This window comes from Lactuca virosa, chromosome 9 (assembly GCF_052849685.1).
Source record: "Lactuca virosa cultivar CGN04683 chromosome 9, Lactuca_virosa_CGN04683_v6, whole genome shotgun sequence".
NCBI classification, from domain to species: domain Eukaryota; kingdom Viridiplantae; phylum Streptophyta; class Magnoliopsida; order Asterales; family Asteraceae; genus Lactuca; species Lactuca virosa.
This window is the reverse complement of record NC_136434.1, coordinates 22,737,907-22,754,169: the sequence shown is the minus strand read 5'-3', so window position 1 is coordinate 22,754,169 and position 16,263 is coordinate 22,737,907. Positions and strand designations below refer to the sequence as shown.

General features: G+C 33.1%; 2 protein-coding genes across 8 annotated transcripts; one reads left to right on the top strand and one right to left on the bottom strand.

Annotated features, from left to right (window-relative positions):
* The first annotated feature begins 923 nt into the window (after window positions 1–923).
* On the top strand, window positions 924–6,074 carry LOC145135659 (uncharacterized). Of its 7 annotated transcripts, XM_079069910.1 has the most exons (11): window positions 928–1,280; window positions 2,512–2,561; window positions 2,840–2,932; window positions 3,589–3,726; window positions 3,898–3,968; window positions 4,046–4,355; window positions 4,466–4,536; window positions 4,613–4,863; window positions 4,963–5,029; window positions 5,418–5,488; window positions 5,574–6,074. In XM_079069910.1, exons 4-9 carry the CDS (start codon window positions 3,714–3,716, stop codon window positions 5,018–5,020), a joined length of 774 nt encoding a protein of 257 aa, XP_078926036.1. In that variant the 5' UTR covers window positions 928–1,280; window positions 2,512–2,561; window positions 2,840–2,932; window positions 3,589–3,713; the 3' UTR covers window positions 5,021–5,029; window positions 5,418–5,488; window positions 5,574–6,074. The 7 variants fall into 7 exon arrangements, with proteins under 7 accessions (XP_078926040.1, XP_078926039.1, XP_078926036.1 ...); XM_079069914.1 differs by lacking the exon at window positions 2,840–2,932 and having other exon boundaries at window positions 924–1,280; window positions 4,963–5,007; window positions 5,418–5,493; XM_079069913.1 differs by lacking the exon at window positions 2,840–2,932 and having other exon boundaries at window positions 925–1,280; window positions 4,963–5,007.
* Window positions 6,075–13,980: 7,906 nt separating this feature from the next.
* On the bottom strand, window positions 13,981–15,902 carry LOC145138824 (peptidyl-prolyl cis-trans isomerase FKBP15-1-like). Its single transcript, XM_079072846.1, has 6 exons — window positions 15,761–15,902; window positions 15,577–15,626; window positions 14,912–14,974; window positions 14,626–14,716; window positions 14,421–14,525; window positions 13,981–14,309 (listed from the first exon to the last, which is right to left on the bottom strand). The coding sequence occupies exons 1-6, from the start codon at window positions 15,831–15,833 to the stop codon at window positions 14,218–14,220; spliced, it is 474 nt and encodes a 157-aa protein (XP_078928972.1). The 5' UTR covers window positions 15,834–15,902; the 3' UTR covers window positions 13,981–14,217.
* Between the last annotated feature and the right edge of the window lie 361 nt (window positions 15,903–16,263).

Sequence of the window (16,263 nt, the reverse complement as noted above, 5' to 3'; positions counted from 1 at the left end):
GATTTCATTACATTGGTAATATTGAGCATGCCAATGAAGAAATCAAACATGGCATTTGAAGTTCAACTTTTTCTAATTCAAGATAGCCATAAAATATGACACCAAATATTAAGTGATTTTATTTATCCACCGGTAGGGTTTAAAACAGACAATTTTTGAAGTTCACTGCTTACATTTTCAAAATAATGTGTTTAGTTCCTCACTTATTGCAACCAATGAGACTGATGTTTGTGAGCTCAAAATCATGTTTGAATGATGGAACGTCTCAACGTCTGCAACAAAATAACATCTATAATAGAGCTTCGTTTCCAAAGGGAACCTGTCCACACAAACCTCGGACAAGAAACATGACAATTATTGGACTCAAACTAATGTTAAATGTTATTATTTAGCCGATTGTTGCTTCAAAGAATCGATGCAGTATGTCAATATTTTGTGGAATAACTATTGTTTTATAATGTGGTTTGTTTTGGCAACACATGAACTTCTATCAACATAACTTCAAATATTCCTAGCATCATAAGGGATGTTGGAATATTTTCCAAAACAACGATGTCACGCAAACCACGACACTCATTGATTTATGTTACGCAAAAGAGAGTGACATTAAAAAAGTGTCGTCTCTTCAAAAAATTTAAGGATTTAGGTCACGCATTATTGCGTGCCCTTAAATTAGCGTCTAATGTAAAAAAAAATAAAAATACGGAGGGCACTTTATCTAAAAAAATAAAAATAAAAACACGGAGGGCACTTTATAGCAGTTTGGTTTATTTAGATATAGTACCAAATTGATCTATCAATCGTTAAAAAAAAAATAGCATATCACAAAGTACGTTCAGGATTTCACATCACTATCTATATAGTTAATGCTTATCAAAAATTCATATGCAACTAAAAAAAAAAAAAAAAAAGACAATTATGTGTTAGGTATTCACGATACAATACATTGATAAAAAGTTGTAAACTAGCACACAGTTAGCAATTTGTAAAAATTCACGATTCTGATCAGCGACTTCTCCAATCTTTCTGAATTTATGTAAAAATATCAACAAAAGTGGTTTCTTCATATGTAAATATTGCTGATTTCTGAAATACTTGTTCAATCATGTTCCCAATCGGCAAAAAATCGGCCTTATTGGAGAACGAAAAATACCCAACATCCAATTATTTCGAATCCGAAGGCTCGAAGATGAAATCATGACTCGCTTGCGATTCTAAAGATGAAATCGGCCTTATTGTCTTCACTTTCATCAATTAGTCTTTAATTTCTGATTCATAAGGTATATCAACTGTAATCTCTTTCTCTCTCTCTCTCTCTCTCTCTCTCTCTCTCTCTCTCATACGCACACGGTGACTTTTTTTCACTCTGTCTAAATTTGTGCAAAATCAGTGTTTCTCTGTTACCTTGATTGCCAAACTCTTTCTAATCTGTTTCCCAGTCACCTGTATATTAGTTTGTAAAATCCTTACTTAGAAATCAGAATATTATGCATTTGGTAAAATTCTTGATGTTGATGCCATATCTAGCGAAAAAGGGGAAAGACCATATGGCAATTGATGACCCAAATAATGCTTGAAGATGATAAATAACGATTTCCAAATTCAAAGAGTAACGGTTGATACAAGTCTCAACTATTTCATTATTAGACATTGTAATGTGTGAGTGAGAGAGTGGTTTTAACACTTGGCTTCCTTTCTGCAGTAAACATTTATCAAAGTTTTAGCATTTGCCACTTATATTTTGTTGTGGTTTATTCATGTACTTTAGGATTAAGTATAAGTGGGAAATAATTGAATGCATTCGTTCGTTTTTAGTTGGGTTAGGTGGGTCTAATACAGGCTGTGGAATTAACTCCCATAACCACTCAGCAACTCAACTCCCCCATATTCTTAATTTTTTGGCGTATGGTTGTAATAAACACGACACTTAATTTGATAAAGGATGAAAAGTTACATGTCTGTGACAGAAATGGTCCCTGTGTTAATAATCTGTTACAGAAATGGTCCCTGTGTTAAGAATCTGTTACAGATAGAAATGGTCCCTGTGTCGAGAATCTGCTTAATTTTCCCTCATAATCTATGTTTTTTTTGTTGTTTTCACATCATTTAATTAGCTGTAAAATCTGAACATTATATTTCTATATTAATTTGAAATTATATTAGTATACCCTTTCACTGTAATATGGTTTTTACAGATTTGGTTCTTATATAGTCCCTATGTCCATGTGTCAAGAATCTGTTACAAATGGTTCCTGTGTCAAGAACTGTTTAATTTTGCCTCGTTTTATATGTTTTTTTTTTCATGATTTAATTAATTGTAAAATCTGAACTTTATATTTTTGTTTTAGTTTGAAATTATATTATACCCTTTCACTGTAATATGGTTTTCATAGTATCTAACAATGGCAATTTTGAAGCCTCCACTTTGCTAATAAATGTAATTACTTTCTTCTAAATTTCAAGGGCATATCAATTAGGTCAACTATTCACACCTTTGGTTCTGTTTTACAGAATTGCAGAAAATGATTGATCAGTTGATTTGAAGCTGTAGAAATAATCGGGTAACATAGTAGAAAAACCTTTACTTTTGCTTTTGGTTTAACCAACTCTTCATTTATTTTTTAACCAACGTTTTTTTAAAGTATAATGACACTTTTTCCTAATGATCAGTTTACCCCTCTTTCCCTATGCGACAATATTCTAAATCTGAATTTTATTTTTCTGTTTTAGTTTTAAATTATATTATACCCTTTTTCCTTGTGGCATAAATATTTATAGAAATCATCCTTATATCAATAATCTGTTATAGTAATGGTCCTTGTGGCATAAATTTTTACAGGTCCTTATATCATGAATCTGTTACAAAAATGGTCCTTGTGGCAAGAAACTGTTACAAAAATGGTCCTTGTGGCAAGAATCAATTACAAAAATGGTCCATGTATCAAGAATCTGCTTCATTTTGCCTCATTTTCTATGTTTTTTTTGTGGTTTTCATCATATAATTAGTCTCTAGCAAATAATAGAAGTGTTCGTATGTGTGATTACTATTTTAACAGATGAGGCTAATGATATGAATTATATCCCTCTTTGCAGGGCGTTTTAGTTGAATTTATAGCAATGTATATTGATTAATGACTAATTTTATTGTTCCAAATGTAATGTCTTTGAAGGATTGTGAGATATCCTTCACGTTGAAAACAACCATGGATTAATAAATAGTGTGACCCATGGTTCACCATGGATTCACACACTAGTTAAAATTAATTATGAGGATCAGGGAGATGAGTGTAATGTACCAACTAGAAATTCTCATGAACTTGGAGTTTGATGTTTGGATAATTTTTTAATGTAATGTAGTGTGGCTATTTTCATTCATTATATGTAGGTTGTTAAAATTTGTTTATTAATGTCTTCAAAATGATCCTATTTATTGCTCGATAATGCAATGGAAATTGTTAAATTTTGTACATTGTATATAAATAATTAAAATTTGTTTATTAATCTTTTTTTCAAAGTCTTAAGTTTAAAAAAATCAATTATTTTTAGCAGTCTGCAGACTTTAAAAAACAAACAGTCTTCTTCTTGCAGACTACAGACATTTGGTCCACCTTTTGAACTGCAGACATTTTGTTGTTCAAAAACAAACAACACCTAACAGCTGATACACGCAGTGTTTGTCTCATGAAAGCTCTACATACTTCTCTTCTGCAACAATGGCCTCTTGGGGTAAGGAATTCGTTTCTATTTCAGTATCTTCATTTTCCTTTATGCAGTTAGGGTTTCTGTTTTCATATGGACGTTGGATGGTTCTTAGATTTGTTATTTTCAATTTTTATTATCTGTGATGGTTAGGGGTTTGGGAGGTTGTTAATATGATGATTATATTGTTTGATTTAGGTTGTGAGGTGAGAGCTGGTGAACGATTTGTAGCAGACATTGCTGAGGGAACGATTTTGGTTATTTTAAAGGTATTACTGGAACAGGAGATATCCTTATTTTGCTGTTCATTAACATTCAACTAATTAAAAAATGAAATTCTACTTAGGCTTATCTTGGAGTACCGAAGGAGGATATTCATGAGGATTCTGTTTCTCTGTATATAACTGTTGATGGAAAAAAGTTAGTTGCTGGAAACTTTAATCCCCGGAGGCACTCCGAACAAAGGTTGTGTTTGTCAATTGATAAGAAGTTCTCATTAACCCATACGCTGAGAGATAATAGTCTTTATTTTTTTGGAGTTACACACGAAAAGGAGCCTGAGGATAAAAAAAAAGATAAACCAACAGTGGAAGAAGCAAGTTCTGCATCTGTTTATTCACATAGATGCAAAAAGTATTCAATCATGAGTTTTTGGGGTAAGATAATATCTCTCTCTCTCTCTCTCTCATTTGATCATTTCTATTTGAGCATATCATATGTGTTTTCTTATTCTAATTTTTGATGTTTTTGTAAAATTGTAATTTAGGGGCTGAAGTGAAACACGGTCAAAGGCTTCATGTTAAGCTTGATCAAGGGAATTATTTGAGTCTTAAACTGGTATGTGCATGCCATTTTGGTTTTGTTTTGCATTAACATTAAATGAACTTGTTATTTGTTTAATTCATGCATGCAGGCTTCTCTTGTGTGTACCGGAAATCATGAAGAAAAGAAGTCTGTGTGTTTGGAAGTCGATACATGTGACAAAACAATTCAACTTGCAAGGCTTCACCCTGAGAGGCTGCCACAACAAGTAATGGACCTAAAGTTCGATGAAGACATCATTTTAAGTCATGATGCAAAAAATGGAACATTATACCTATGTGGGTTCCAAAAAGACCACGCGTGCATGAATATCCACCTTTTCATGAACCTAATTTTGCAAAGGTTACTTTGGCAATTTTAATTCAGAATTCCAAATAGATACTATTATGAATCATTGAATTGTGTTGTTTTGATATATAATGTGTGAATATTTATTGACAGAATGAAGCAACTTTGGCTTCTGAATGTGCACGTGTATGCAGCAAGGTTAAGTCAATGAAGTTTTGGGGTAACAAATGTCTCGCTTCATTTATGTTTTTTTATGTTTCATGTGGATATTAGATGCTTGGTATATTATTTTCAATTTGATTGTCTGTGCTGCTGGTGGAAGTTAATTGGAATGCACAGCTGAGCTGTTTGTTATTAGAATATATCTTTTCCATAGGCCTAGAACTTTGTTTTTAGGTAGACTACTTATGTGCTAATACATGTATATCAATCGGATTTTTTCTGTTTGTTTGTGTATTGATGTATCTACACGTTACTAAAGCCTGCCTTGTTTGAAATGGCTTGGATTTATTTATAAGATTGCATGCATTCAGGAGTGGTACACTTTGCCACAATCTGGTGTTTAAGTTTTACTTACATTCATTGTTTTTTGCAAACTCGTTATTCAGGAGTCGAGATTAAAAGTGGTGAAACAATCTCTGTGAAGCTTGATCCAGAAAATATTTTACATTTCAGACATGTATGGTATATGCATCCATATGTTCATTTTCCTCTTGATTAACAATGAAAGACTGGAATTTTTTTCTACTAATTAATGTATGCAGGCTTCACTTATTGGTATTGACAAGCAAACTAAGGAGAAGAATGTTACTGTGGAAATCAATGCTAGTGGCAGAAAACATGAGATAACCCTGAATACTAGAAGCAAACCACAAGCAGCCTTACAAAAATTGTATGATGAAGAAATTCAGTTAAGCCATAACTTCAAAGATGGTAAGGTGTACCTGCTTGGGACACTGACCACAAAACATGGACAAAAGAGTGGATATCATTTTCTCACTTTCTCTCAAAGTGATGATGGTAAAGAGAAAGAAAGAAAGTTGGAAAGGCGCAGGTCCTGCAGCTTCTGACATCGTTGTAATATATTTCGTAGCTGTTTATTTGCTCTTTCATTTCTTTTATGTTGCAATGTTAGAAGTAAGATTATCTTTTTCAAGTTGTAGTCATGGTTTTAAGAAGTTTGTCATAGGTGTGTCATATCTTCAAGACTTGTATCTTACGTCACGTTTTAAGAAAGCTTGAAATTTGACATCGTTATCACACCATGTCTCTCGTTATTTAGAATCTTAGTTGTAGCTATGTTATTTCTATTTGGAGATGGTTGAATGATTGGTCTTGTTTGGTATTGTTAATTTCTTATTAACAGCAAAGACCTTGTATCTTGGGGAGTGAAATGGTCATTGATTTATACACTCTTCTAGAAGGCGATGAATGATTATTTATTCAAAGGTGTGAGATGCAACCCTATGAAGACAACATAAAATATCCAACTTAGTTCTTATATTCCTATATATGGATTACGTATAGATCAAAGTTTAACTAGTTAAATTGGTCACTAAGGCTCCAAAATGCAATAATGGAGGTTAGGATTTGCTTCAGAAGGTTGGAGGTGATGCTGGTGGAAGTTTTGACCAAATTACCCCTATCAATAGGGTTGCGGAATCATTGAAGTTGTCTATCAGGCTTGATGCATAAAGATATAGTTATATCAGTTGCGACCTAGGATCATGGGTATGCAGATGTTGGAGACTAGTTCTTGTTCAAAAAATGCCCCTAATTCCCCTAATGGGTGATGAGTTATCAGTAAAGTCACTTGTCACTGCAGTGTATGCAGGCCATGGATTGTCTGCTCCACAAAATTTTGGTATCAAGGAAGCCTTATACTCTTGAATATACTAAGGCAAATTTAAACTTGGTTTCCACCTTAAAGTCCGTGGCTGCTATCTTTTGGTGAGCTCCAGTGATACACCAGTTAATGACATAGGTAATTGGCCTTAAAATAAAGGTTATTCAAAGTTGGTTGTTGCTGCTGTTGATCTCCTAAATTTCCCCTTCGTTGGGCACTAGTTACCTCTTTCGGTCATTTTGATATTGCTCATCAGGTGTTTTGGTGTTGCTTTTAAATTACTATGTATTTTCCTTTTGTTCTTATGTATTTGTATTTTATTTCCTGTAACTGTCCCAACTCTTAGCTAGATCTTTCTAATATTTATATTTTTTCAGCCGTTCAAAAAAAAAAAAAAAGGATTTGCTCCGGATGGTTGAAAGTTGATAAATGATGAAATCTTATAGGTTAATGCATTTAAATATGGCCTAAATCCTAAGCACTAGGTTTTTCCCAACAACAAGGACACACCACGCTTAGCATTTGGGTGCACCGCACCACATATGGCAAGCCCACTTCGCGCTAACCAAACACACCCCAAATTAACTGAAGACTGATTGAATCGCAATGCATATTGGAAATGGGTGTTAAATTAGTGGTAATACATATTTTAATAAAAAAAAAGGTAAAGTGATCATATATCTACATGAAGCATAGTGTGTTACCATATCAAGTCAATATCCCTTAAAATATCAATATTTCATGCTTGTTTGTAAATATAAACAATTACTTATTTTTTGTTTTTTTAGAAAATGTAAAGCAAGTTCATAAGTTAGTTCCCAATAAAGTAATCCGACCATGTATTCACGAGTTTATATTATTCTACAAGGTACCTCTTCTTCCTAATAAATTAATTAAGTAATTGGATAAATCTTCCCGATATTTTATTATTATGCAAGTGATACCTTATATGTTAAATGTTGAGCTTTACCCAAAAACGGTGACCAAAATATGTTAAGAGAATTTTTCCAAACCAACATTTTGGAATTATGTATACAAGACGAGGATCTACATATAATAAATGTACTTATCTACCTAAACATCTATGGATTCAATTAGTTATTGACATGAACTTACAAAACATACTAAAATGCTTTATTAATTCCCAAACTTCATTCGCGTTTATAAACAGATAATGGGAAAGTCATTATAAGTAATTTTACAAACAAAACAAATATTACAATGTACAATATGAAAATCAGATTATTAAAACAACCCAAAATAAAACACTATTGTAAAATTATGTTCTGCCTGCTGCCAAGCCATCATATTTGCTTACATTTTTGTCAACTTTAAGTACCTTTCAAAGGTAAGCCTTTGTAGCTTTAGACTGTTAATTCCTTATCAATCTATCTTCAGTATTCACAATCTCTCGTCTTGTCATGTAAAAAACAAATTGAAACGTAGTTGGAAAAAAAAAAAGATGACTTTATTACGCTTCCTACCTAGGAATTTAAACACAACCCTTGAATTTAGGACATCCCAAATACCTTCTCTAATGGTTCATGGGAGTCCAGGGCGTGAATAATTGAGCTTTCACACCACAATAACACCTTTAGATTTCACTATTTTGTATCCACCTCCTGATTTTGTAGCTTACGACAAATGATGATGAGACCCCTAAAAAGAAAAAGATATTGAACGATTGAGTAAGTAAGTTATACATAACAAAGCCTCATCTAGTTAAATTAGATTGTATAGCCATATAAGCGAAATGGTATAAACATGTACACATGCTTACATAAATGAATGTATCGATATTCAATAAATGTTGACAAAACTGCAAAAATGGTCCCTGTGGTATGTATTTTTTCTGAGGTTTGGTCCAAACCTCGACTTTTTTGGATTGGTGGTCTTTTTGGCCTAGTTATGATGTGTATTTTGTCCCTCGGTAAACTGAAATGACGGTAATGCCATCATGTATTTATTTTTCATTTTTCTTTCATATTTTTAATTTAATATATATTTATCCATTTTTCTTTCATATTTTTAATTTAATATATATTTATCCCTCGGTAAACTGAAATGACGGTAATGCCCCATGTTGTTAATCGATTGAGAGCTACGTCGGATTCTTGATTTTCTGGTTTTGGAAGCATAGAAGGTGTTTGGATAGCGAAAAAAGAGGGTTTGGATTTATACAAAAGTTGTACTCTAAAAATCATTTTATTGTGGTGGGGATAAGCTAAATAAACTAATTTTAATAAGCATCTCCCCCTTGCTTATAGCTTATTGCTTATTTCTAATCCAAACACTTTTACAAAAGCTGCTTTCTTTCACCGCTTTAAGCTAATAAGCTATAAGCTAATAAACTATAATCTAATTTATCTAAACACCCTCATATAAGATTTCTTGATTGGATTTATACAAAAGTTGTACGGGTATTAAAGATGTATTTTCGACTTGCAAGTGAGGTGAAGAAGACAAACATGAATATGGGGGATACGGAGTGGTTGAGAGAGAGAGAGAGAGAGAGAGAGAGAGAGAGAGAGAGAGAGAGAGAGAGAGAGAGAGAGAGAGAGAGAGACCCCTCTTTATCCATTTTTACGTTTAAAATTTTAAATAAAAGGGAAAAATATTCAAGAAAATAAAAAAACAAATTAAAAGGGTAGATTAGTCATTTTGGTTTAGCAAGGGACTAAAACCACAACCAAAGTAGCTCAAAAGGACCATAATCCAAAAAAATCGAGGTTTGGACAAAACCTAAAAAAAAATGCATACCATAGAGACCATTTTTGCAATTTTGTCATAAATGTTTTATAAAGCTAGTTTCAACCGCCTACTATCACAAGTAATTTATGGGATTAGCGAGGTAAATTTATCAAATGTGCTTCTTTCCTATGCATATTTAAAATAGATGTAGCAATCGTGTCTTGTCGAAACATTAAACGGTTTGAAAGTGTTTGACCCTAACCCGACCCATTTAATTAATGTGGTGCGTCGTGTCAACCTGTTTATTTTCGTGCCGGGTTTCATGTTAGGGGTATACCTTGAAATATGTCGTGTCATGTGAGGTTAAAAGATTAAGTATGTTGAAAGAGTAGGAGTTTGGTAGACGGAAAGGAAAAACTAATAGTTTGGAGACGGAATAGATGAAGTCATAGCAAGTTCATATGACAAAACTGAAAGAGTAAGAGTTGAGGAGGCGGAAGACAAGATCACAAGGATGAGAAAGTGGTCAAAGGGACTGTGTAGTTTGGGAGAAAACAGAAAAATTGAAAATGAAGTCTTGATCTAGACGGCTAAGTCATTTCAACATTACAAAACGACTTGATCCAAAGGTTTTATTTTACTTATTATTTTGGTTTTGTATCTTTCTAGTTTATTTACAGAATTCAAAAAACTTGCATATAAATAAACGAGTCATTTTCGAGTTATATTCGAGTGAAAATTCTCAACCATAACCTTACCCGTTTAATATTTGTATCATGTCGTGTCAACCCGTTTATTTAAACGAGTTGAAATATCTTACAAAACTCGTTTATTTCGTGTCGGGTTTCGTGTCTTGTCAATTTTTGTCGCCTCTACATTTAAATAGTCTTCGACCAAACTCCATTTTGGACAAATTGCGACATTAGCAGTGTACATTTATGAAATGTGATTGTTTTTCTATATGCTACTGAATGCAATTCGATAAGGACTCATTTACACTTTATGGAGTTTTTTTAAATAATCGTTAAGTTATTTTAAATGGATCATACTTACGTGTGAAGCATTATTTGAAAATGGTGCGTACATTTTAAAATAACTACTAACGAGCATATGGGTCAACAATGTATGTTCCATCCACCTCATTCTTCAAGCGGGTCAACTTATTCCAATGCACAAACTCCTTCCACTCGTCTCCTATTTCCATTGTCAATTCATTGAATCTTCATTACGTCCATCTCTATCTCTATCATATCTTGAGAGATCTATGAAAAGCATGTCAGATAAACTTTAGATGTTGTTATGTGGATGTTATTATACCTATATGGATCTTACTTGCCCAAACGGTTCTCAAATGCATCATGTAGTTCATTATTCAGTGTCACTAATCAATACACAAGGCAATCTTGGCTTTGTTGTTGTCACAATCTTTCCAAACCCTACGATATCTCTAGTTATCTCAAACATTCAAACATAATCTTCTACTTCTTAAATTTGACCACTGGTTTTAACTTACTGGAGAAAAAAATATATATTAGTTGGAATTGAATAACCATATTTGTTCTTGTATATTGCATGTGCTTTTACACAACAAGAAAAAGCACATTTAGGGACGACAAAAAGCGTCGCAAATAGTCAAGAAAGTCGCCCCTAAAGGTATTAGGGACGACATGTTGTCTCAATTGGGTCGCCGCAAATACCTCGTAGCTAATACTCCAAAGTCGTCCCTAAAGGCGTCGTCTCTAATACTTATCGTCGCTAATACCAGTCGTCGTCCCTAATAATATTCCGGCCACCGGCCAGTATTATTCCGGCCAAATATTCCGGCGGGATGTGTCGTCGCTAATGCTTAAGATCGTCCCTAAAGGTGTCGCCACTAATGATTGTTTTTTTTAGATAAAATTTATATTTTATATTAGTTTATAGTATAAAAATGCAGAATTTATAAAATTATAAAACATATAATTTAAATATTTGCATTACATAAAACATCAAATAACATAAACAAAGTATATCACATTAACATCATCTAAATTCATAATAACATCATCCATAACATAAAACAGTATATACTAATCGTCTTCCCCATCATCGTTTTCATCGTCGTTGTTGGTCGCATTGTCGACTTGCTTGCTAAATGAGCGGATAATATCTCCAATTGGCGTCACAAACGCCGGGTTTTGGAGAAAAGCATTAACATCCACATCCTACAAAGTAAGAATATATGTTAAAATATATCATACTATAAAAACAAATTATTCTTACTTAACAATTAAGTCACCCTACAAAAGTTTTATGCGTTTCTTTTTTTCTATTATTCATACATATTATTTATGAGCAAAAAGTTGTTATTTAAACATGTTGCACGGATGTTATCTTTACATTTGATTGTTTTAGTTTATTTGTAACAATATTTTATATTATTGAAATTTAAATAATATATACTCCTATGTAGTTGCACTGATGTTATCTTTACACTCATTTTATCTTAAATCAAACCATATACATTTTTGCAATTATAACATCATATATACACTAAATTAATATACAATCAAACATAGTTTCTTGAAACAAATTTTCAAATGCACATACATACATATACACTTACCAAATAGACATATACACATACCAATTCAATACCAAATACAAAATACCAATTATACATATACAAATACACATATACAAAATACCAAATAGACATATACACATTCCAAACATACCAAATAGACAAATACATATTCCAAACATACATATACATATACACATATAGACATACACATATATCAAACACATTTTCTTGAAATACATTTTCAAATAGACATACACATATATCAAATTCCTTATACAAAATAAACATGCAAACATATATCAAATTCATACATACACATATACACAAAAATTGAACGCACGTGTGGTTGTAGAGCTGAAAATAGTGGAGCCGGTGGAGAAGTTCGTCGGAGACGGTGGATGTCGCCGGAGACAGTGGTCGTCGACGGAGACAGGCGGCAACAGTGGCAAGTGTCGTCCCTAAAACTTCGTGTCGTCCCTAAAGCTTATATTTCTTGTTGTGTTACTTTAGTTATGTTAGATAAGGCCTTATAAATCACAATTGATTACATATTTTCATAATACATTTTTCAATCAAATAGGAGTCTCCGTATACAACTGTACCTTTGATGACACCTCTAGATCGACTTTCATGAATAGCGTCACATTCATCCATTTTTAATATGGCTTTACGTTGTCAATTTCTTTTAAGATTTCATGATGATTCGATGATTATGATGGATGAAATAAGGATCATTTGATGATTGATTATGATGAAGTGTTATTTGAACTTTCAGCCATTGAATCGGAAGAATTGATTATGATTCAGATGGAGAAAAAAAAATCAAAGAAGAATGAATCAAATACAATTAGCGATTTGATTCAGATTGCGGAAGAGAGATTGATTCAAAGAATCAAAAGAAAATCAAAGAAACGGAACATGAAAAAGCTCTGATACCATTTTACATTTAGAATGAAATAACATGATGGAGAATAAACCTGTAATCCCTCATTAATCATCATTGAAGCTACAGACAAGGATTATATACAAAAGATTAAAGTGCACCATTGCTGCTAACTTGCACCTAACTAATTTTACTAACTCTGTACAAATAAGAACTAAACAGCTAACTGTCATATATGTGAGTCCCAATACATTGGTAATATTGAGCATGCAAATGAAGAAATCAAACATGGCATATCAAGTTCAACTTTTTTATTCAAATTAGCCATAAAATACGACACCAAAAATTTAGTGATTTTATTTATCCACTGGTAGGGTTTAAAAACACAATTTTCGAAGTTCACTACTTCACTCAGGCATTTTGAAAATAATGTGTTTAGTTCCTCCAAGAAAATAACATCTATAATAGAGCTTCGTCTCCAAAGGGAACCTGTCCACACAAACCTCGGATGAGAAACATGACAATTATTGGATTCAAACTAAAGTTAAATGTTATTATTTAGCCGATTGTTGCTTCAAAGAATCGATGCAGTATGTCAATATTTTGTGGAATAACTATTGTTTTATAATGTGGTTTGTTTTGGCAACACATGAACTTCTATCAACATAACTTCAAATCTTCCTAGCATCATAAGGGATGTTGGAATATTTTCCAAAACAATCTACAAGGCCTGATGCCATCATATCTTCTGAAGTTAAATCTTCCCCTAACATATTTGATAGTATGTATCTTGCTGCAAAAATTAAAATAGAATAATACAATCTAAAACAAGAAAATCACAAAGAGAACTAAACTAGCAGTTTGGTTTATTTAGATATAGTACCAAATTGATCCATCCATCGTTAAAAAAAAAATAGCATATCACAAAGTATGTTCAGAATTTCACGAGACTATCTATATATAGTTAAAAGCTTTGGCGGATCCACCCTACGTACCCCAAGTGGGGTATGGACCCACTTGAATATGATGCTTATCAAAAATTCATATGCAACTAAAAAAAAAAAAAAAGACAATTACATGATGTGTTAGGTATTCACGATACGATACATTGATAAAAAGTTGTAAACTAGCATTTTGGTTTTTGGAATGCATTAATAGTTATTTGGTTTGAGAAGAAGATCAAAATGGTGATAGTTTTCATCTTTTTGTTTAGTTTTCTGAATTGCTTTAAAATATCAATTTTAAGTTTCTCTAACCTCGTTACTTCAACCTAAGTGAAATAAGGAGTTAAAATGGTGTCACAAATACTTGTACAAGACATATGTTTTGTTTTTGAAGATACTAGGGAACAAAATTAAAGTATCAAATCTAGAATTCTCTCCTCCTACTAAAAGCTCATGATCTGGATTCTTGTGATCATACTCATAGCTCACTGTTGTTATTGGTGTCTCCTCCATCTGATCCTTTATCATTGACAGCAACAAGCTCCGTATCAAATATAAGTGTAGCCCCACCTGTGTATCAAAAATTAATTTCTTCAATTTATTAATATTTTTCCCCATTAAATTAAAACACATTTTCCCTATAAAATAAATGCTCAAAAAGGAGGAGGAATCATTACGTACCTGGGATAGTAGGTGGTGAACCCTGGTCTCCATAACCCAGCTTTGAAGGTATCTTCAACTTACGCTTCTCCCCAACACACATTCCCAATAGTCCCTGGTCCCATCCTGCAACACTATTTTTGTTAACTTCCATAATATATAGGAATTTAATTTCACAACAATGCAAATAAATTGGGTCGTATCATATGGTTTTATTTACACCTACCTTTTATCACCTGACCAGTACCAAGTTCGAATTCAATTGGGTCACCCCTTTCAAAGCTGGAATCGAAAACAGTTCCATCAGTCAGTTTCCCCTGCAAAACCAGAGATTAAAAGAATGTTATATCAAGCATCTTGTTGTTACACTTGCAAAGATATACATACAAATACAACCATAAACCATTCATTAAGTGATACAGAAAACTGAGATGATAACTCAGAGAAGAGTGGGGATGGGATGGTATGGAGAAAGAAAGGAAGTAGCTATGTAGATGTATCTACTAACTCACCCGGTAATGAACTTTCACCCTATCACCTTTGTGTGCTTGGATTTCACAAGATGCTGGTTTGAACTGCAACAACAACAACAACAAAAATGGAGGTTCAGGACAGAAAAAACAAGGTTAAAGGATGGGTGGTCGATACTGTTCATGTAAATGATGGTCAGCACAACTGATTTTAGCTCTTTAAAATCATTAAACATCAAGAAAGAATAAGAAATGGAAAGTATCAACATGAAAGTGAAAATCAAATTCAATAAGCTAACTACATTACTCTCTATAGATGCATTCGCTGTGTAACCAATTATCGGATCAAATGCATTGCACATAAGACACCTCCTAATTGGGAAAGCTAAGACATCTTTACATACTATACTAACAGCAGATCAACTCAAACCCTCACTACAATTCCGTGAAGATATCTTAAGCATTTCTTTCTCTTTTTCTACCACAAAGAGAAGAGAAAGCAATAGAAGGAACTAAGACACAGATCCTCCCAATTTTTACATAATAAGCACACTACACAACGATCGGGAAACAGAAGTGGATAATTCGCAGTGCAATCATAACTCCTTGTAAATAAATTAAATAATGCACAATTGTTAACTCACACACTTAAGCCAGATCAAGGGATTATAGGTGATAATAATAAGACTGGGCTACCGGAATTTTACCTTGACGCCGATCTGTAACTCCGTGACATCACCGGACTTCTTTGCCGAAACTGTGAGATATTACGAAGAAGATCAACTCGTCATTCAATTTACACAATCGAACCAGAACAAGTGATTTAAAATATGATAAATAATGAACTAAACCATTTCGAAACAGCTTTCATTAGTCTTCACTGAAACTCACCAAGTGTGGCGGCAATTAGCAGAAGCAACACAGAGCATCCCTTCATTGCAGAGGTCAGACTCAAATTCGCCATTTTTGCGTTTTGAGTTTCGACCGAACCGCCCTACGTTTTGTTGCTTCAGTGGGATTTGGGAAGCCTTGATGACGCGGGTCATCCAATCATGTATTGCCACGTCATACGTGAGAACCTAAGGATTAGATTACCGACAGAATTTCACCTTCAAGCTTCAGCAAAGAAAAAGATACCGATCTTGGACGTCCCTATATTTCACGTATTTAACAATTTGAGTCCTTAAGCTTCCATATTTCGTCTTAAACATCCGTAGAGTTCCGCACTCATTTCAAAATGGTAGTTTTGGATTTCGTTAAGCATGAACAACTTTTAGACTTAAGCATTTATACCCTCTAAGTTTTAAAACTAAAAATCTTGTTTCAATTTCGTTAAGCATATAGATACTAAAAGAGATTTACATGTATGGTTATGCAAGATGATGATTAAAGAA

Excerpts from the sequence above, each read along its gene's own strand:
- LOC145138824 (XM_079072846.1), bottom strand. The coding sequence starts at position 15,833 with ATGGCGAATTTGAGTCTGACCTCTGCAATGAAGGGATGCTCTGTGTTG. Across the intron at positions 15,627-15,760 it reads GCTAATTGCCGCCACACTTG|TTTCGGCAAAGAAGTCCGGT; the intron begins GTGAGTTTCAGT and ends AATATCTCACAG. Across the intron at positions 14,975-15,576 it reads AGTTACAGATCGGCGTCAAG|TTCAAACCAGCATCTTGTGA; the intron begins GTAAAATTCCGG and ends TTGTTGTTGCAG.
- LOC145135659 (XM_079069914.1), top strand. Across the intron at positions 3,969-4,045 it reads CGATTTTGGTTATTTTAAAG|GCTTATCTTGGAGTACCGAA; the intron begins GTATTACTGGAA and ends AATTCTACTTAG. Across the intron at positions 4,537-4,612 it reads ATTATTTGAGTCTTAAACTG|GCTTCTCTTGTGTGTACCGG; the intron begins GTATGTGCATGC and ends TCATGCATGCAG.